The sequence below is a fragment of the Dermatophagoides pteronyssinus genome, unplaced genomic scaffold (assembly GCF_027571235.1).
Source record: "Dermatophagoides pteronyssinus isolate colony J.1.1.1.1 unplaced genomic scaffold, Derpt_VIB-CSIC_2022.12 sq0006, whole genome shotgun sequence".
NCBI lineage: Eukaryota > Metazoa > Arthropoda > Arachnida > Sarcoptiformes > Pyroglyphidae > Dermatophagoides > Dermatophagoides pteronyssinus.
Window position 1 is genome coordinate 1,225,912 of NW_027461530.1, and position 21,299 is coordinate 1,247,210.

Here is a 21,299-nt window from a genome sequence, read left to right on the forward strand (position 1 = left end):
AAAAATTCACATCAACTAACATAATTGTAAATGAATGCCATCTATCGAATTTGAAATGGAAATTATCAATTTAAATTTAAAATAATTTGCGCATTTTTTTAATTATTTAGGATAAAATCTTGGACAAAGTTTTTTTTTGTTTTTTGAATAATAGAAATTGAATAGGATTATCAATCATATCATGATTATTATCGTCGTTTTGGCAAAATAATACCATCACACCAATCTCGATCATCTGGTTTAAGAATCCAATCGATAACATGAATAACACCATTTGATGCGGCTATATCTGAACGATATAATGGTGATACATTTACTTCGACTAATCGTCCTATGTTGTCAACAAAACAACAAAGCAAAAAAATCGAAACAATTACCTTTTGAATCAAAAGAGAAAAAATCGACTTACGTGAACATCCATCAACACGAACACCTGCCTGTAGATATTGTTCGTTTAGAATTGATGGCATAAATTGTCCATCTCTTAAATCTTGACTATAATAAGCTCCTTGAGCAACATGATACATAAGAAATTCTATTTTGAATGATTGAAAATAAATTGTAAAAAAAATGTTTTGTTTGAATTGCTAATATATAAAAAAAAATAACATTTACCTTTTAAAGCTGTCATATTTCTTCTTATCACTTCTAGATCAGTATCTGGAACTTTTTGTAATGCATCATTACTCGGTACAAATACTGTGAATGGTCCTTCTTTACGAAGAAGATCAGCAAAACCAGTTCCTTCAACCAATGTAACAAAACCATCAAAACGTCCACAAGATTTTAACGTATCAATTATATCTTTATTCGAGCCTGGATAAAGTAATCCATCAATGACATGTATCAGACCATTGTTTGATGTTTGTTGATTTGCTCGTATAACACGTTGTCCATTGATTGTATATGTTTCATTGAATGGACGATTAATAATAAGTTTTGTTTTGCCACGAGTTGTTATCATCATATTTTTGGATAATGAATCAATAGTATGAATACCTTCAATTAGATAACCATTTAACATAAATGTTTCCATATTTTTATGCCATCTTTTCAATAAATTTGGTGGTAAACGTTTGACAGCATTATTTGATGGTAAAATTATTGTATAACCTTTTGTTGAAAAATCCATAAAATCTTGTAATTCATTTTCAAATAAACTGGATACTTCATTCAGAATATGATGTGCATCTAATTGTTGTGCAATTTCACGTATTGTTGTCGATGTATTAGAAATGATTGAATTGGTTACTGTTGTACAAAAATCCTGTGGTGATTGACATCTTTGATTTTTTGCTGTACAACTATCGGCTGACATTTCAATTAATTTTGTACTTTTTTCCAACAATAGCTGCATCTGTTGTACCAATTCATTATCAATCATTTCTTGTTTACGAACTTTTTCCTCTAATGTATTACCATTCGTTACTAGATCATTTGGTTCATTTAGATAAGAATTTGTATCTTTTGGATTTCTTAGCGACCAAAATGTTGTTGTTGTTTCAATCGGTAATTGTGTTGTTGCACGTAACATTTGTTCATTTGAATCATCATCATCATTCGTATCATAATGATTATCAAAATTTAATGGAAACATAATATCTGATGATCCATTATCACTATCACTATCATCATCATCATCGCCATCATTATCATCACTGAATGTAATAATTTCTCTTTCATTTTTTTGTAAATTTTTACCCGTATTCATATCATTAAAATTATTGATTAATTTTTGCTGTATAGCTTGATCATTTTTATTATTGTTGTTGTTATTATTGCCTAAATCTACTTGATATTGATCATTTTTCAATGAACTATATGTAATTGGAATTCTTGATGCACTTGGTGGAATATTTGCCGTACGATTTTTATATCGATCATTCATTGTGGCAAAATTATTAATGTTTACTGTTGAATTTTGTTGTTGTGAAAATTTAGCCTGCATTGGTGATAATAATTGACCATTATTTGCTTTTTTTTGCTACAACTTTGTATGGTTTTCTTGCTACAGCCGAATCATTAATAGCCATTTGATAACGAAATTTTGCTTTTTTTTACAATAATTTTTTTCGGTCCATCTGGATTCACGATTCGTCTTCCAGTTATTGCTGATGTTAAGTTGTTGTTGTTGCTAAATTGATTTGAATTTTCTTGTTTTTCAAAATTGCTTTCAAGATCAACATTGTCATCAACTTCACCATCATCATCGATATCATCATCATCATCATCCTGATTTGATTGTTGATTTTTTTGATGTGCAACAACTTTAAGACCAATATTCTGTGCCATTGGTTTTGTTGCCAATTCATTAATATCTAAATATAATGTTAATCCTTGTTCAGGTAGATTAAAACCTAATGTTGCACCATGTTTATGTGGTTTAATCATTGGTATTGGCATAACAACTGAATCGATTATTTTATTTCCTTTCGATGATGATTTACGCTTTGAATGTGTTGAATGAATTGGTAAATTTTTAACACTTTTATTATATTCCGTTCGTATTGATTCAGCTGGAAAAAATGCCTGTTTATATTTAGTTGGATGTATCATATAAGCATTATGTGGTGTTTGATAACTATTTCTTGATATTGATTCGGATGCTAAATATTGTGATGAAATATTGATTGAATTTGTTTGTTGTTGATCAACATTATTATTATTGAAATTTGTTGCAACTAATGGAACAACTTTTGCAACAATATTTGATGATGCTGATTCACTGCCCATCGCTGATGATGACATTGATGATTTTTGTTGCATTGATGATGATGATGGATTAATTGCTTGATAAGATAAAATGGTTGCAGGTTGATTTTGATTACCATTTTTATTTGAATTTATAGTGGTCGATGTTGTTGATGTTGTTGTTATAACCGGTGTCCAACCACTTGTTTGAATTGATTGTGTTTGATTATCATTTAAATGTTTTTGTTGTTGTTGTTGTTTTGGTTGATGATTATGATGATGATATTGATTTGTTGTTGTTGTTGATGATGATCGAACAATCGGTTCATATTGACTGATACTGGCACTTACATTTTGATATAAATATGTTGAACGAATAATTTCAAATTTTATTATTAATATTAAAATATAGATGAAAAAATCATTAATATTCATTGAATTGATATTCATCTTCATCATTATTATCGTTTAATTTATTTTTTTTTTCATTGAAAAAAATCAATTAAACAATTCACTAATTATCATTATGTAATGAAAATTACATAATTTTTTTTCAATTTGTTAATAGAAAAATGAAATTTCAAAAATCAATGTTTTTCTTTGGAATCAGTATAGGGAGAAAAAAAATTTTCAATTTTTCTCATAAATTTCATTTAACATCCATTTATATATGCTGGCTACTACATTAGTAGCATCTTCATCTGTTCATTCAATCTCGCTCTCTTTTGGCTACTGAAAATTTTTTCTTTTTCTTAAAGAAAAATAGATTTCCTTTCATTTTTGGTGACCACATCAGTTTTCTCCCTTTCTTTTTTTTCCTTTATGCGAACAACAACGACAACTGAAAGAAGATTATAAACCAGCGATTCATGTCAATGATTTTACTGTGTATGTGTGTAAATTAAAAAGTAAAAAGTAAAAAGAAATTCATCATTATATAACATTTATATAATGAGGCTATATATACCATAGCATGAAAAGAAAAGAAGAAATATTTCATTTTTATAAAACAAAACAAAAAAAACAGCTAAATAGATTCAAGTGGTAGCAAATAATAGACCAAGAGATAAGTAAGAATCACTGATAAAGATAAAGATGATGATAATGATAAATAAGATGTGTGTATAGGTATGATGAGAGAAAAATGAGAACAAAGTATGGAATGCATTTCTTTTGTTTGTTGGTTGTTGTTTGTTGTAAGCTATGACATCCAACCGTTCATCATCATTATAATTCATTTTTTTTCATTTTATTTTCAACTAATATTCATTATTAAGTGATGCGTTGATGATGGATGTTAGATATATAATATATATAACGGGGTGAATCTCTATGTTTTTGGCTTTTGTTTTTCATTCATTTTCGTTTATCTAAGATGCCTGTGATGATAAAAAACGAAAAAAAAAGTTTTCAAAATACCGTTCAAAATGATTGTTTTATTTTATTTTCTTGGAACAAAAAACAAAAAACAAAATTATCCTTGTTATAATTATCATTTGTTTTCGGTTTTTTTCTGGTGTGTTTGTTTTGTTTTTGTTTCATTTTCAATTTTTCAATTTTTTGTTTGTTTGTTCGTTATTATTGGTCAAACTAGAACATAAATGATAGATAGATAAGGAAAGTAAAGGAAAATCTTCAGGTAGAAAATTTGTTTTGCTTGTTTTGTGCTTTAAAGTGGCTATATAGCTAATATTTAGCTAATCACTGGAGCTAATACTGAGATGATGAAGATGATTGAAAAGAAGAAACTTTTATTATTGATTTTTTTCTCTTTCCAACGATTGTTGTTGATTATTTGAATTCAATAATCGTTGCTGTTGTTGTTGTCGATAACGACGACTAATATCTTGATAATTTTGTTGAAAATAATGTAACAATGTTGTATAATAATAATAATGTTGATGTTGATGATTCCATGGATAATTAGAAGTAGAAGTAGAAACAGGAGGAGAAGGAGAAAGACTATTTCCACCATCACCACCATGACCAAAACCATATAGCCTATGATTTAAAGATTGTTGTTGCTGTTGATAAGGTGATGCTTCCGTCATAATATTTGATGTGGATGATGCGGATGATGATGGTAATGTTGTTGTGATTGTTGTTTTTTTGTTCATCATTTTCGTCATCATCATCATCATCATCATCATTGTTGTTGTTGCTGTCATTCGTTGTTGTTGTTGTTGATGATGAACCGAAAAGATCGAAGAAGGATTAAGTATAGCACCTTGTTCACCATTATTACCATTATTATTATCATCATCATAATGATGATGATAATGTCTACGACAATCCTCAACAAAAACATCCTTTAAATAATGATGATAATGATGACCATCATCATCATCATTATCATTTTTCATTTTAAAAAAATTTTGCATTATCCGATTGAAATGAAAATAATAATAATAATAATCAATATTGTTTGTCGTTTGATGTTCGTCGGAAATGATGTTTGTTGTTGTTGTTGTTGAACAACATCGATTTGTTTGCGGTGGTGATGTTGATGATGATGATGGAAGATTATTTACCATTTCTTCGACTTGTTGTTGTTGTTGTTGTTGTCGATGTATGTTATTGTTGATCAATATTTTATCCAATTTTTTATCATTATCATTATCATTACCATTGTTATTCGATATTGTAATGTTTTTATTTTCATCCAACATTGTCGTTGTTGAACTTAAAATTTTATCATTATTTAGCTTCGAAGTTTTTGTCAATGATGTCATTGCTAAATCCTCATTATTAATATTAATATCGATATCTGTATCATTATTGTTTATTTGTGTAACAAATGATGATGATGATGATAATACTGGTGATTTTTTAAATAATAAATTATTATTTAAATCGGATAAAGGTTCTATTGCAACTGATGTTGTTGATGATGATGATTGTTGTGGTCGAAATAGTGGACGACAGGATATAGATGATGATGATGATTGATGCCATATTGGATAGGATGACAGGAAATGTTGCTGTTGTCCATTCATCAAAGATGCTGTTGATGATGAAGATGTTACAGTTGCTGTCGCTGTAGTCGTCGTCATGGTAGATGATGATGATGATGATGATGTGAAATTTTCACATTCATTTCGATTATGATTATTATTAAATGCTGTTGTTGTTGTAATCATTTTCTTTTGTTTTTTATTACATTGTTGATAATGGATGTTATTATTATTACAACTACTTTGTTGTTGTTGCTGTTGTTGCATCATTCTTTTGAATAAACCAATTTTTTTTGATGCCAAATTTATTACCTTTTCTGGTGATGATGATGATGATTGAGATGATGTTGTTGCTAGTGCATTATTCGCTTCTGATGATGATGATTGTTGCTGTTGCTTTTGTTGTTGATGATGATGTTTCCTTTTTCGTGGTCCACGTTCTTCCTGTACGGCTTTGTTTTAGCAAAAATAAAGATTTATGAAAATATTTATGTGAACCATGTCAGTTAGCGACAAACAAATATGTATTATTATTCAATGAAACTTATACATCCTCATTTGTCATCCTAATTTCAATTTTTTGTAATTTTATTATCATATCATATATGTGTGTGTGTGTATAATACGGCTCGTTATAATAGATAATAATTATTGTTATCCAGTAAAAAAAAAACGAAGTGTTATATGGTGCAAGAGAAAATTGGAATCATAATGATAATTAAAATAATTATAATTTTTTTTTTTTGTTAAAAATGTGCGGTCATTATAAATGTCTAATGACAATGGTTGGCTGGTTGATGGTTTCTTTTTTTTTCCTGATTTAAAAAAATTAGTAATTTTTTTTTTGAAAATTTTGGCGTCACGATGATTCCAGGTTGACGAGAGTAATTTGGCTTTTTGGCTGTCTCTCTTTTGGATATGCAATATGTTTTGTGTAATTTATATGATTTACTATGATTATTATCTGTTGATTATGGGATAGAAAAGTTTTTCAAAAAAAAAACAAAACATACCAAATGGATTCATGTGAACAAGAAAACATTTTTGTAAACGACAAGATGGACACCAATTACGTCTTGTTTTATCAATCGGGCAGGCATTTGTTGATGCTTTGTTTGGATTTTTTTGTTGCGGAAAAAATGTGTAAATTTATCAAACAAAATTATCAAATTATCAATTTTGAAAACATTATCACTTACAAATACAACGATATTGAACATTTTTTCGTATACTACGTTTAAAAAAACAGCTACAACCATCACAACAAAAAACACCATAATGTTTTCTTTCATTTAAAATTAGATAAATAAACAAACAAACAAAAAATTTAGTTAATCAATCAGTCAATCAGTTAATCAATTATTATTAAAATTTACCCATAGGATTTATCACCACAAACTTGACATAAAACCGGTACCGGTAATGTTCTTCCCATTTTTTTTCTTCCAAAATTAATTTGATCAATTGACATAGTCTCTCTGGAAAAAAAATCGGTATTTATATACCGATCGAGCCAGCCAAAAAAAATGATCCCATCAAATTCATAAATGGTTAATAATGTTGTTCTTTATTGTTGATAATTTGACCGGTATATCAGTATCGGTGACAGAATCTTCTTTTATCGATTCTTTTCAACAAAAAAAAACCTGAAACGCTTTGTTGATGTTCATTTTGGATCACTTTGTTCATTCCATTCATTCTCTCTTTCTCTCACTATTGATGTTGATTTTGATTGATTTTACTTGTATTTTTTTTGACTAATTTTTGTTGTTGTTGTTGTCGTTAAAAATCTAAAAGGTTAGCGTAAATTGACCTGATAATGATATATTGATTGGATCTAAATAATTCATCAACGTTCCATATGTGTGTGTGTGTTTGTATTAAATTTTTTCCATTGTCGATCATTATTGATTGAATGGAATAAAAGAATAAAAAGTGTTTGAATGGAGCATCAAACACACACTTTATTCATCAATGACATGGACACTTTATCATTGATATCAAACTTGTCAATTGTCAATCAATTATTGATCAATATCAATAATACAACCAGAAAAAAAGAAAGAAAGCAATGTGTGTGTGTGTGTGTGTTTGATTGAAAAGCGTTGATGCATCCATTCATTCATTCATTCAATCATTCAATCATTCAGTTTGTCGATATCAGATATCAGAATTTTTTATTTTTGCTGCTTTTTTTCTGGTGTTGTTTTTTTCCAATATTTTCTTTTTTTCAATTTAACCATCATCATTTTCTCATCCAATTGATTATTAATGCAAATTTAATGTTGTATTTTTTTTTTGGTCGTTTTATTATTTATATATTCTTGGATCGTTTTTTTCGTTTTCCAAAACATCATTTACAAATGTCATTAAAAAAGTTTTTTTTCTCTCTCAAAATGATGTGCGCGCTACGATCTTGTAAAAAAATAATCAAAATTACACTTGAAAATTACAACGAAACAATCAAAAAAAAATGGGAGAAAATTTTTCGATCCAAAAATGCTAGTGAGAGAGATACTTGAAAAACACGCGTGATTTTTGCTTGGTCGTATGAATCTTTGTGTAGTTCGTGTGTGTGTGTGACCAACATTTTTCTCTAAAAAATCATTTCAAGGGTCATTCGCATTGATTGATTGATTTTTTTGTTGAAAAAAATCGATAAATTAATTCGTTTTTGTTGAAAATATCCGAGGGATTTCTTTTTGTCTCTCGTTGTTTTTCTGGTTTATTTGATAAGAATTTGTTTGTTTTCAAAAAAAAAACGCATGATGTTCAATGAACTAAATTGAATGTGAAAAAAAAACAATCATTTCTGTTTGTTTTCGTTGTTGTTGTTGTTGTTTATTATCAGGGAAAAAAGATTAATCATTTAAATGAAATGTTGTTTTTTTTCAGTAAAACAATCATAATATGCAATATGTTATTGGATTTGTTTACGCGTTTTGATAATTTGAAAATTTCATTTCTTTCAGTGTTTTGAAGAATGAAGTGAATTTCTTCTCGAATATTTTTCCATGCTATCAGCACCATCAACATGATTGAATGATTTTGTTTTGCTAATCAAAGAAAAGATTTTTGTAAGATTTTTTATGAAAACAAAATTGATTTGCAATTCGATTTTCAATTTATCTGTTTGTATGTCTGTCATTTGAAAGAAATTAATAAATAAATAAATCGGGGAAATCGAAAAACAAAAAACAAAAACAAATAGACTAAACAGATCCATTGAATTTCAACATTGTTGTTGTTGTTGACGATAATGTTTTTGTTTTTGTTTTCGGTTCCATAGTGATAAATTATTTCATTTCATCATCCATATTCAAAGTGAAACAAACTGAAAATTGAATTGATTTTTCACTAACTTTCTTCGGTGAAATTCAAAACAATTTCCTTTTATTTGGTTTTATTTGGGTGTTTTTATTTTACCCATAAGTTTGCACACAGTGTTATTATCATTAACCAAAAAATGGTGCTTGATGATTTTCTTTTATAAATCCAGAAAAACCAGAAAACAAATTGTTACTTTGAAATGTATGTCGTATTTTTTGGTGACCATTTTTTCAATTTCTAATTATGATGCTAATGATGATGATAATTAAAAAACAAAAAGTAATAAACCTTGAGTTTTTATCTAACGGGATTTTCTTTTTTCATTAACACATTTATCTTTCCTTAAAAAAATAAAAAATTTGGTTGTTCCATGCAGAAAAAACGTCAAAGCATCTTATTTTCCGTAAAAAATTATGATGATTTTAGTCTATTTTTCTCTGTTGAATATTTATTGGTTGTAGTTTATGGTTTATAATTCTTTCTTTTTTTTTATTACAAATGGATAATTAATTTTTATTGTTATTATTTCATTAATTTACAAATGATAATAATATAATCATATAATCGATTATGGCCGAGTTTCATTGAAAATGATGATGATTATCATCATCAAAAATCTTCTTGTAATAATCTTTAGACTTTGATTATAAAAGAAATCTAATTTTTGTTTCTTCTCTGCTTTGCATTTTGGTTCGTCTCTAGATATATATAAAAACAACAAGGAAAAATATTTATCATCATTTTCATTTTACGAATGTGACCATCGTTGGTTTGTTTAAATTAATCAAATTTTTTTTTATCAATCTTTGTCTAATCAATTCATTACCACCACCACCACCATATTATCTTTCATTTTCTTCATTTATACATAAAAAAAACTTGATTAAAACAAATTTCATTTCAAAAAGAAAATATTCCAGATTTACTTGATATCGCTGGTTATTTTTTTTTTGCAAAATAAATGGAAAAATTTTTTCATTTCCAACTGTAATGTGATCATTTTCATCATCAAAATATCAACTATATAATGAAAAACTAGATTTACCAAACTAATTTACTGTGCCGCTTCTTGTTTCAACATTTTTTTTCATTTCTTCATTTCATTTCATTCAAGTTCATCATCATCATCATCATTTGATGATGATTATTTCGTCTGTTTCGGGTATTTTTCGTTGTTGTTGTTTTGATCATGTCATTTTGTCGGGCCAATGATCGCTGATCAACTATAATCACGTCACTATACACGTTGTTTTGCTGTGTGTTTTTTTTTTGTTTTATTCGGCGAAAAACAAAAACAAAATTGAAATTAAACCAGCACTCTTTTTCTATCTCTGTATCTTTGTTTGTTTTTGTGTGTTTTCAATGAAATTTTACATATCAACAACCGAATTAAATATGAATTGATCAAATTGAATTTAGACAACAACAACAACAAAAACAAAAACATTTTCCATAAGTTTTTTTTTTGTTTAGTGCGTTTTTAATTCAATTATTTTTACAGAAAAAAAAAATTTTTCAATTCAAGCAAGCAAACACATAAACATTCGACACGTTAACGTTATCAACTGTTTTAAAATCGTCATTGCATTCATTTTTGACAACAAAAAAAGAAAGAACGAAAAAAAAAACAAGATGGATATCTGTAAAATGATAACCCGTGAAAATCCATATGATAATGCCGGTATTGTTAAACGTAATTTCTTTAGGTTAGTCATTTTATTTTCATTTAAAATAAAAAACTTATTTTTTAAAATTCATCTTTCATTCATTTATCATCATTATCAACAACAGTTGGATAATACCATTATTCAATGTTGGCTATAGAAAAGAACTGGAAGTAAGCGATTTATGGAAAAATCCAAAAGTAGATTCATCTGAACGTCTTGGTGCACGATTACAACAGTAAGTGATATTCTAATTTTTTTCATTTTATAAAGGAAAAAAAATTTTATCATATAATTACCATACAAATTATAATAATAATCATCATCATTTGTCTGATAATGTTTACTATTGTCCATTTTAATCCTTTCTTTTGAATGAGCAAACATGTCTTTTTCAAATTGTCATCTTTTCTTTTCTCCACAGTACAATCTGATGATGAGATTTTTTAATATTCAGAAAAATGCAGTTCTATTTTTATAATTTCATTTCAGATTTGACTAACGAACAAACGAACGAAGTGGATGCTTTCCTGGTCCACAATATATATTAGATATGATAATTTTCCTTTTTTTGAAGAAAAAAATTTGTTTAAAGATGCCAAGATAGGTGGACACTATTATGATGATTATTATTATTATAATAATTGAAATTAAAAGATGCTAGATTTTTTCTTTCTTTATAGTTTTCTTTCTTTAGTTTAGTTTTTCAATGAAAAAATATTTTATCTACATCATAATATTTAGGTGACATCATTATTATTATTATTATTATGATTTGTTTTTTCTTCTTTCGGTTGTTTCGGTTTTTGAATAGACACCATTGATGATGATGATGATGATAATAATCAAAATATTTTAACCTACAAAAGGATTGTAAATGATGATGATGATGATGATGATGATCTAATTGTTTCATATAATATCTATCTGGTCTTATTTTGTTATAGCAAATTAGCAGGTTTTTTTACAAACAAAAATTACAAACAAGAAAGAAAAGAAAAGGATTTGAAATTTTTTCTTGTTTCATTCAAATCATGCAACATTATTTGGACGATAAAAAACATATATTTCAATATTAAGATATTTTTTTTTTGTAAAAAAATCATTGATAAACAATGTATCACATTTCTTGCTTATCATGTTTTTTTTTTTGAATATTTTGTCAATCAATATTGCTTATCACTTCTTTTTTTTTCTGTTAATTTATTTATTTCATCATATACATCAGAGAATGGGATAATGAAATGAAAAATAGGAAAAAATCGCGGCCAAGTTTTTTACGGGCAATTATTCGGGCATTCGGTTTTTGGTATTTTATGTCTGGCCTTTTATCAATATTATCGGTAAATTAGATTTAAGAAACAGAAACAAAATTTGAAATATTTTTTTTTTTTGGATATGATTCATTGTTTTTAGGAGGCAATAATTCGTGTTCTACAACCAATCGTAATGGGTTGGATGATTTATTTTTTAGAACGATATTCTGAAGAACCAGAAGAAATAAAACATCTACATAATTTTTATATAAGTGGTGCTGCAGTTGTTTTACTTGGAATTTTATATGTACTACTTTATCATCCTTATTTTTTCAAAATGACAAGAAAAGGAATGCAATTACGAATTGCTTGCTGTAATATGATTTATCGTAAAGCATTACGTTTAAGTCAACGTGCACTTGGTCAAACAACTGTCGGTCAAATGGTTAATCTATTATCGAATGATGTGAATCGTTTTGATTATGCATTCATATTCGTACCATTTATATTGACAGCACCAATACAGGCAGTGATCACTGTTGTTTATCTTTATAAATTTAATTTTGGTTGGTCAGTTTTTGTTGGCTGTTCTGTTCTTGTACTTTATCTACCATTCCAAATGTATATGGGTACATTATTTTCAAATTTACGTGGAAAAACGGCCATTCTTACTGATGAACGTATACGATTGATGAATGAATTGATTCCGGCAATGCGTGTAATCAAAATGTATACATGGGAAAAACCATTTGCCAAATTGGTCGAATTGGCACGTCGTAGAGAAGTATCGGTTATTAAAAAAACAGCACTATTACGTGGCGTCAATATGGCATTGTTTTTTGTTTCATCCAAAGTTATTGTATTCGTTTGTTTTGTAGTATTTATTACATATGCGGGTGGTGAATTTACACCGCAACATGTTTTTGTTGCTATTGCTTTGTTTGCAAATTTTCGTACTTGTTTAACATTATTCTTTCCATATGGTGTATCACAAGGATCCGAAGCATTGATTTCAATCAGAAGATTAGAGGTAAAATTTCTTTTTATTTTCTCAATATATTCTTTTCATTTTATTAAACAATATTTTTCATTTTCTGAAACAGAATTTTCTAATGCTTGAAGAAAAAGAACTTGATTCTGAACATATAAATAAAATTTCATTACCTGTCAAACAAGAAGATTGTGGTGTTTGGTTAACCAATATGGTTGCATCATGGAATCCAAAAGGAATGGAACCAACATTAAAGAATCTAAATTTTGATGTTAGACCAGGAGAATTATTAGTCATTATTGGATCAGTTGGTAGTGGTAAAAGTTCAATTTTGATGAGCATTCTATCGGAAATACCAATTTTACATGGTGAAGTTAAAGTACGTGGTAAAGTATCATATGCTAGGTAAGTTTTCATTTGCAATTTTTTTTTTTGACAAAATTCCTAATTTTCATTCAATATTTTTCATGATTAATTTAGTCAACAGCCATGGAATTTTGCCGGTACAGTACGAGAAAATGTATTATTTGGCAATTCATATGATGAAGCTAAATATCGTAAAGTTCTTCATGTTTGTGCATTGGAAAAAGATTTAGAATTATTTGAATTCGGTAAAAAAAATAATTATCACCTGTGTGTCATAAGCATAATCATTTTTTTCAAATTTCTTAATTAAGGTGATCAAACAATTGTCGGTGATCGTGGTGTTTCATTGAGTGGCGGTCAAAAAGCACGTATCAATTTAGCTCGATCACTTTATGATGATGCTGATGTATATTTATTGGATGATCCATTAAGGTAAATTTGATTTTGATTTTTTTTAAAGTTCATAATTTTTCTAATTCAATTCAATTTAATTAAATTAGTGCCGTTGATGCTGCTGTTTCGAAACATATCTTTGAAAAATGTATTCGTGGCTATCTTAAACATAAAACTTGCATACTTGTTACTCATCAATTACAATTTATCAAACAAGCAACTAAAATATTGGTATTGAAAAATGGTAAAATACAAGGTTATGGCCCGTATGCACATCTAATGAGTTTGGGTATTGATTTTGTTAAAATTGCCGATGAAGAAAATCAACAGAAAACAAAAAAACAACATGATCAAGAAATTTCATTGAAAAGAAGTCATGAATCATTACCTAATGCATTGATGCATCATTCATCACAAACATCACTCAATTCATCAATTGGTGGTGAAGATTTAGCAAATTTTATTACTGGTGAAGCATTACAACAAACAACCGGAGAAATGGGTACAACTGGTTCGGTCAAAGCTCGTGTTTATTGGACTTATGTTCGAGCTGGTGCCGGTTTCTTTTTACTATTTTTATTAATTTCCACTAATATTGCTACACAGATTCTATTCAACGGTAGTGATTATTTTCTTTCCCTTTGGACGGATAAAGAAACAAATGGAACTAAAAGTCAAATTATCAAAGATTTGTCACGTAATGATTGTATCATTGTTTTTGGTGCACTTGTTGGATCATTATTTCTACTGTCACTTGTTCGTACGACAACATTTTTTTCGATTTGTATGAAAAGTTCGATCAATATTCATAATCGTTTATTTGAATGTTTAATTCGTGCACCGGTCACTTTTTTCGATAATAATCCAATTGGTGTATTGTTGAATCGTTGTTCACGTGATATGGGAATTGTTGATGATCAATTACCACCAACAGCTTTTGATGCTGTTGAAATATTTGTTCAAATGATCGGTATTTTAGTTTTGGTTATCATTATCGATCCTTGGATTGCCATTCCAACATTTATATTGATTTTTATTTTTCATTTTATTCGTAAATATTATATAACAAGTGCCCGAAGTATTAAACGATTGGAAGGAATCACTCGAAGTCCAGTGTTTTCACATTTAGCCAATTCTCTTTATGGTCTATCTACAGTTCGTGCTTTTAATGTACAATCAACATTTGAGAAAAAATTTGATGAATATCAAGATTGTCATACTGCAGCTTGGTTTCTATTCATATCGGCTGCACGTTGGTTTGGTATTGTTCTCGATTGGTTATGTGTTGTTTATTTGGCAGCTGTCACATTGGCATTATCAATTACATATAAAACAAAATCACCAAGTGAAATTGGATTGGCTATTTCTTATGCTATCACATTAAGTGGTATGTTTCAATGGGGTGTACGACAATCGGCCGAATTAGAAAGTCAAATGACGTCAGTCGAACGTATCGATGAATTTAGTCATTTGGAAGGAGAGAAAAATCTAGAACTTCCGCTGGAAAAAAGTCCACCCAAAGATTGGCCCAGTCTTGGAAAAATTGAATTCGATGATGTCAGTCTATCTTATGCTCCGGAGGCTCCACCTGTTTTGAAAAATTTAACATTTACAATTAATCCTGGTGAAAAAATTGGTATCGTTGGTAGAACTGGTGCCGGTAAATCATCAATGATATCAACATTGTTTCGTTTATTACCACCAACTGGTACAATTAAAATCGATGATATTGATACAAGCCATATATCATTGACATGTTTACGTAACAAATTATCTATCATTCCACAAGATCCTGTTATATTTGCCGGACCTGTTCGACAAAATATTGATCCATTCTATCAACATAACGATGAACGTTTATGGCAAGTATTGGAAGAAGTACAATTAAAACATGTTGTTCTTGAACATTCAAATGGTTTGGATTCGATTATTGCAGAAGGTGGCTCAAATCTAAGTGTCGGTCAACGACAATTATTCTGTTTGGCTAGAGCAATTCTCAAACAAAATCGTATTTTAGTTCTTGATGAAGCTACTGCTAATGTTGATCATAAGTATGTTTTGTTTGTTTGTTTTTTTTTGAAATTTCAAATTTTTAATTAATTTTTATAATTTAAACAGAACTGATTTATTCATTCAGGATGCTATAAGAGATAAATTTTCTCATTGTACTGTGTTGACGATAGCACATCGTTTACATACAATTATGGATTCAGATAGAGTATTGGTATTGGATGCTGGTCGTGTAATTGAATTTGATGAACCATATCAATTATTACAAAATGAAAAAGGTTTATTTGCCAATATGGTTAAAATGACTGGAAAAAGTATGGCACATAATTTAAAAGAAATGGCACGTATTGCACGTGAATTAAGAGAAAAAAATTCCAATTCCGATTATAATCGTGGTCATCTACGTGATCTTAAAGGTTCATTTATTAATAGTCCAAGAAAAGAAGAAATTATTGAAGAAACTATTGTCAATAATGATGATCATGTTAATCATCATGATGGTGAAAATGGTGAAATTGAAAATGATAATTCTAAACAACTTTGATTTTTTCTAAAAATATAAATATAATTTATTGTTCCATTGATAATTTTGTAAACTATATATATTTTTACAATTAATTAATGTTTTTAATAATAATAAAAATGGTATTCTATTATAATCTTGATTCAAAGTTTTTGTTTATTTAATCCAATAGATTTAAAATCTGTTTCATCGGAAATTCCATGGTTACTAAATAAATATAATGAGAAGAAAAAAAATTGAATTTGAAATTCTTTTCAATTGTAATTGTAATTCAATGGAAATTGAAACAAACCTATTATCGGATTCGATTGGAATTTTTAGCATTTTATCATTTTCACTATTTTTATAACCAAGTAGCCAATATGTTGCAAATTGGCCTCGTCCTTTTAATGAAATACTACCACGATATTTAATTATAAAACTATTGTTTCGATTAAGCCATTTTTTTGTCGAATGACTTAAATGTATTGAATTTGGCAATCCGCTTATTTCAGTAATATATAATAGGTGTGTCAGGAAGAAAAAGGAGGGAAAGAGAGGGAGAAAAAAAACAAAGAAAATACAAAATTAAATTGAACTGTGAACTTTTTTTTTTATTCAATCATCATCATACGTTGATTCTAATCGTGACGCTACATTGACGGAATCACCAAATAAACAATAACGAGGATTATTTAGGCCAACAACACCAGCTATAACGCTTCCTTTTTTTTAATAATAATAATAATAAAATTTTACTTTAATAGTAATTAATCAATTTGTTGGATAACATTCTTTTAATAATAATAATAATAATATATTGTTACCCGTATGTATTCCCACACGTATTCTTAACGGTATGTTAGGCATATGTTCAATCTTAAAATGTGTTGTCCAATCAATAAATTCTAATGCTAATAATGCTATTTGTTCAGCATGATTTGTATTACGATTCGGAAGTCCTATAGTTTTTTTTTCGTATCATATATGAGAAAAGAAAGAAACAAAAATTACAAAGTTTTTTTTTTTTTGGTTACATCACATAAAATGAAAAACAAAACAAAAACAAAAAAAAAAAACAATTTTTGGCAAACCAGAAACAGCCAAATAAGCATCACCAATTGTTTCCACTTTATAAACATCATATTTGTTAACAATTTTATCAAATATAACAAATAAATTATTTAAAATGGCCATTATTTCAAGTGGCTAAAATAAAACAAACCAAAAACCAAACTAATAATTAGATTATCAAATCAAAATTATCCACTGATACATTTACCTCCGAATATGAAGCAATAGTTGTAAAGCCAACAATATCGCTAAACAATATGGTAACATTATCATATTTTTCCGGTTTAACATATTCATTATTTTTCAATGATTTTACAATCGATCTTTTTAGGTTTGGATTTGGGTAATTTTGTAATTAGTTATGATTATATATCATAGATATATACTTGACTTACTTTGGAAACATTCGATATAAAAGATCATTAGATTTTTTATTTTCAGCCATTAATATTTCGGTTCGTTTTTTAACACGATCATCAATAATATAACGATATTTATTCAATTTATTAATCAATGTTTCGAATGTATTCTGTCTACCAATAATAATCGTAATCGTTACAATAATTACAAAATTCAATTGTTTTTCAATTTCATACCTAAAATTTTTAAATGTATTTTGAAAATAATTATCAATCATTTCAAAATCAGGTCGTTGTACGGGATCTTCATCACTACAATAATCAATTAATTTTGCTAAATATTGATATTTTTGTTTAGTCATTAAATGTGAACATAATTTTGGTCGTAATGGTATCGATTCATTACGTAATTGTTCAGGTATCATATTTGGTTTATTATTTAAATAAACTATACCATATTTAATTAAATTTAATATAATTTCTAAATCATCTTCATTATTATTACTATTAATATAATCACTATATGGTATTCGTTGACTTGTTATCTCATATATAATCATTGCAAAACTATAGACGTCATTTTTCTTTGTAATTAAATTATTTGAATATGATGATGATGATGATGATGTACGTAATAATTCGGGTGACATCCATAAATGTAACCATTGTTCAATATTTGCTATCCATAATTTTTGTTGATTAAAGTTATCAATATTGTTATTACTATTATTATTGCTTTTACTGTTGTTTTCATTGGTCAAATCTAAACAAAAATTATGAATTTTTACTTGCCAATTTTCATTTATTAAACAATTTCGTGAATTAAGCCATCCATGACCATTGATAAATTTACATTTATGTAAATATTTCATGCCCTTTATCAGCGTATAGAAACCGAAAAAAAAATTCCTGATAAAATGTAATTTGAAAAGTAAAAATAGACTAATAAAGAAAGGACACTGACCACTACAACCAACACTATTCATTATTATCTATTACTTTATTCAATTCACTATGTTTACATAATAATTTTTCATACCTGAATTATATCATTGATAAATGATAATTTGATTGGCCAACTAAGTTTTATATTACTAACATGTATTATATCCAACAATGTTCTATAATAATTATGTTGACATTGCCAAACAAAATAATTTTTTTGTAAATTTATTCGTTTTTTAATTGAAATTTTTTTGGAAAAAATATTCCATCGTGATTTAATGTTGTTGTTGTTGTTGTTGTTTGTTGATTGATTTTCATTATCGTCATTGCCATCATCATCATCGTCATCATGATTTTGTTGATTGCAATGTTTATTCATTACATTTTGATTATTTTGATAAATGTCATTATCAATTGATAAAATCCCAAGAAACATGTTTATATTTGCATTTGGATTAGTTTGTAAATATTGAAATAAATTTCTAAATTGCTTAGTATTATGGAATTTAATTTTACCAATTCCAAAATATTCTAGACGAACATCTAAGCTCTTCTTTTTTTCGAATTGAATGTATGGATGGATGGATGTATGGTGAGGTTCATTTTCACCAGTTTTCATAATTATTAATAGGAGAAAAAAAACGGAAAAGAAAATGTAAAAATGTAGGCAAAGATTTTATCAATTAGTCTTTAATTCCTTTTCACTATGTATCTATAATGTTTATTTACTTCCTTTAGTTGAGCAAAATGTCCATGCTGTATGTTGTCGTTGTTGTTGTTGTTGGAATTCAATAATCTATTTTTATCAATATGAATATCATCATCACCTATTAAAATACATATAGATAAAAAAATTATAAACGAAAAAAAAATTATTATAAATGGCTGCACCGAAAATCAATAACATAAAACAAACAAACAAACATTGCTATTAAAAAAAATATAAAATAAATAATCAAGAACCTATTCTACATTGATGACAATCATGGATATTTCCAGAGAATTTTTGTTGCTTTATAAAATCAATTGGATGATCATTAGTTGAACAACAACGAATCCATTTATTTGTTAACTATGTTTGTTTGTTGTGTTTGGTTGCGAAAAAAAACGAGAAGAAAAAAAAGAGATGATAATGATGATAATGATGATGTAAAAAATATGAAGTAGAAAAAAATTGTGCATAATAAAGTGGAAAAATATTTAATGTTTAAATATATTTCTTCTTGTTTCATGTTGCTTATTACTCTTATTTTTTCTTCTTACCCCTTTTTCATTTTACTTTCGTTTGCCTTGTTATATATGTAAATCATGTAATAATTATATATGCAAAAAAAAGAAAAGAATCTCAAATGTGTCTATATTTGGTTTTGGTGTAGGTAGTTATGATAAAGGGTAATAATGAATTTTTTTCTCCCTTCGTTTTTTCTTTCTTATATTCTCAAATGATTTTTTTTTTTTTTTTTGCTTTTTGAAACTATAACCGAATTCCTTTTCGTTTCGTTCTAGTTTTTTTTTGATACGCTAAGTGCATTTTTTAAGAAAAATACATGGAGATGCTTATGTTGTTTTTTGTTGTTGTTGTTGAATGATAAGCTTCATTAACCTTTTCTTTTTTTTTCTCTCACTCGTTGGTTCGCAAATAAGAATTTAAAAAAAAACTTTCTATCGTTAACTGGTGTGTGTGTAATACATTTACTGTTACGTTTGTGAATGTTGTGCAAAAGAATGTTTATAATATTTGATTTGTTCATACCTTTGATGGCATTTTATTCAATCGATCGTCATCAAAACTTTGTTGTTGCTGTTGTTGTTCATTATTACCATTATTACCATTATTATCAAGCATTGTTGATAATTGTAAATCATTATAATTGAAAATAACTTTTTGTCTTTGTTGACGATATTCATCGACAATTATTTTGATTGCTCTTTGAATATTATTATTTTGTTTCAGGTAAATTTCATTTCAATTGAATTTCAATGTAGAAAAAAAAGCAGCAGCAACAACAACAGGAAAAAAAGATTATTTTTTTTTGAAATCCCGAATTAAAAACAGTGGAAAATACCTTATAATTAATGATATCGAAAACAATAGTATAAATAAAACAATAATAAATATCAAATAAACAATAAATGTTGTTGAAAACTTGATTCTTTCAAATAAATCCATGATTAATGATGATGATGATGCAAATAATGATGAAAGTATATAAATTGTGTTCAAAATAACTTTCGAGAATAAATTTTCATTGGTTTCATTTGAATTTATATATGAAAATTTTTTTTCCCAAAATCTTTTTTTTTACGGTTGCTTTTTCAATTCATTTACTTTTTCAATTGCAGAACACACACACAGATATTATAATTAGTTTTATTAAAATTAGTTTTTTTTCTTTTTCTTTTTCGGTTCCAAAAATTAATTCAGAGCAACCAAAAATTTCAATATCTTGCCATTTTGAGGATTTTCAAATTCATATGAAAATCATAACCATAACAACAAACAACGACCATGATTAAGAATTTAAAGAGAGAGAAAAAAAAATATTCAATTAAATTTCAATCGAAAAATAAACTTCATAATAACAATATACTCCCACCAACAATACACATTTTGGATAAACTCATTAAAATTTAATGAAAAGAAAATGGATGATAATCTTTCAAAGTATGTTTATTCTTTGGAAAAAAAATATATATTCAATTATTATGATTAAACATTGAATAAAAAAAAGAGAGATAGAAAGGTAGAAAGATAGACCAGTAG

The 21,299-nt window shown here is 27.3% G+C and overlaps 4 protein-coding genes across 7 annotated transcripts; 1 reads left to right on the forward strand and 3 right to left on the reverse strand.

Moving 5' to 3' along the window:
- Positions 1-44: 44 nt before the first annotated feature.
- On the reverse strand, positions 45-3,278 carry LOC113795140 (uncharacterized). Its single transcript, XM_075820395.1, has 4 exons — positions 2,026-3,278; positions 616-1,984; positions 410-535; positions 45-331 (listed from the first exon to the last, which is right to left on the reverse strand). The coding sequence occupies exons 1-4, from the start codon at positions 3,148-3,150 to the stop codon at positions 189-191; spliced, it is 2,763 nt and encodes a 920-aa protein (XP_075676510.1). The 5' UTR covers positions 3,151-3,278; the 3' UTR covers positions 45-188.
- Positions 3,279-4,107: 829 nt separating this feature from the next.
- On the reverse strand, positions 4,108-7,453 carry LOC113795145 (uncharacterized). Its single transcript, XM_075820501.1, has 4 exons — positions 7,022-7,453; positions 6,845-6,930; positions 6,659-6,754; positions 4,108-6,097 (listed from the first exon to the last, which is right to left on the reverse strand). The coding sequence occupies exons 1-4, from the start codon at positions 7,114-7,116 to the stop codon at positions 4,446-4,448; spliced, it is 1,929 nt and encodes a 642-aa protein (XP_075676616.1). The 5' UTR covers positions 7,117-7,453; the 3' UTR covers positions 4,108-4,445.
- A 2,892-nt stretch (positions 7,454-10,345) lies between these two features.
- On the forward strand, positions 10,346-16,320 carry LOC113795131 (ATP-binding cassette sub-family C member 4-like). Its single transcript, XM_075820514.1, has 9 exons — positions 10,346-10,681; positions 10,767-10,877; positions 11,868-11,982; positions 12,056-12,925; positions 12,999-13,291; positions 13,367-13,497; positions 13,564-13,684; positions 13,753-15,696; positions 15,764-16,320. The coding sequence occupies exons 1-9, from the start codon at positions 10,608-10,610 to the stop codon at positions 16,197-16,199; spliced, it is 4,095 nt and encodes a 1,364-aa protein (XP_075676629.1). The 5' UTR covers positions 10,346-10,607; the 3' UTR covers positions 16,200-16,320.
- Positions 16,219-20,830, reverse strand: LOC113795141 (retinal guanylyl cyclase 2-like). Of its 4 annotated transcripts, none has more exons than XM_075820516.1 (13): positions 20,602-20,720; positions 20,289-20,463; positions 19,499-19,607; positions 19,265-19,362; positions 18,630-19,085; positions 17,828-18,465; positions 17,627-17,764; positions 17,440-17,554; positions 17,252-17,366; positions 16,985-17,119; positions 16,792-16,882; positions 16,471-16,662; positions 16,219-16,385 (listed from the first exon to the last, which is right to left on the reverse strand). In XM_075820516.1, the coding sequence occupies exons 1-13, from the start codon at positions 20,703-20,705 to the stop codon at positions 16,322-16,324; spliced, it is 2,430 nt and encodes an 809-aa protein (XP_075676631.1). In that variant the 5' UTR covers positions 20,706-20,720; the 3' UTR covers positions 16,219-16,321. The 4 variants fall into 4 exon arrangements, 3 of the variants coding, with proteins under 3 accessions (XP_075676631.1, XP_075676630.1, XP_075676632.1); XM_075820515.1 differs by having other exon boundaries at positions 18,630-19,088; XR_012846298.1 differs by lacking the exon at positions 16,219-16,385 and having other exon boundaries at positions 16,652-16,662; positions 16,792-16,915; positions 18,630-19,088; positions 20,602-20,830.
- Between the last annotated feature and the right edge of the window lie 469 nt (positions 20,831-21,299).

Excerpts from the sequence above, each read along its gene's own strand:
- LOC113795140 (XM_075820395.1), bottom strand. The coding sequence starts at position 3,150 with ATGATGAAGATGAATATCAATTCAATGAATATTAATGATTTTTTCATC. Across the intron at positions 536-615 it reads AAATATGACAGCTTTAAAAG|AATTTCTTATGTATCATGTT; the intron begins GTAAATGTTATT and ends CATTCAAAATAG. Across the intron at positions 332-409 it reads TCGTGTTGATGGATGTTCAC|GACGATTAGTCGAAGTAAAT; the intron begins GTAAGTCGATTT and ends TTGACAACATAG.
- LOC113795141 (XM_075820515.1), bottom strand. The coding sequence starts at position 20,705 with ATGGATTTATTTGAAAGAATCAAGTTTTCAACAACATTTATTGTTTAT. Across the intron at positions 19,608-20,288 it reads TGAATAAAATGCCATCAAAG|TTAACAAATAAATGGATTCG; the intron begins GTATGAACAAAT and ends AAACAAACATAG. Across the intron at positions 17,367-17,439 it reads CTATTGCTTCATATTCGGAG|CCACTTGAAATAATGGCCAT; the intron begins GTAAATGTATCA and ends GTTTTATTTTAG.
- LOC113795145 (XM_075820501.1), bottom strand. The coding sequence starts at position 7,116 with ATGTCAATTGATCAAATTAATTTTGGAAGAAAAAAAATGGGAAGAACA. Across the intron at positions 6,755-6,844 it reads TGTTCAATATCGTTGTATTT|CATCAACAAATGCCTGCCCG; the intron begins GTAAGTGATAAT and ends ATCCAAACAAAG. Across the intron at positions 6,098-6,658 it reads TGTTCACATGAATCCATTTG|CCGTACAGGAAGAACGTGGA; the intron begins GTATGTTTTGTT and ends GCTAAAACAAAG.
- LOC113795131 (XM_075820514.1), top strand. The coding sequence starts at position 10,608 with ATGGATATCTGTAAAATGATAACCCGTGAAAATCCATATGATAATGCC. Across the intron at positions 10,682-10,766 it reads GTTAAACGTAATTTCTTTAG|TTGGATAATACCATTATTCA; the intron begins GTTAGTCATTTT and ends TATCAACAACAG. Across the intron at positions 15,697-15,763 it reads ACTGCTAATGTTGATCATAA|AACTGATTTATTCATTCAGG; the intron begins GTATGTTTTGTT and ends TAATTTAAACAG.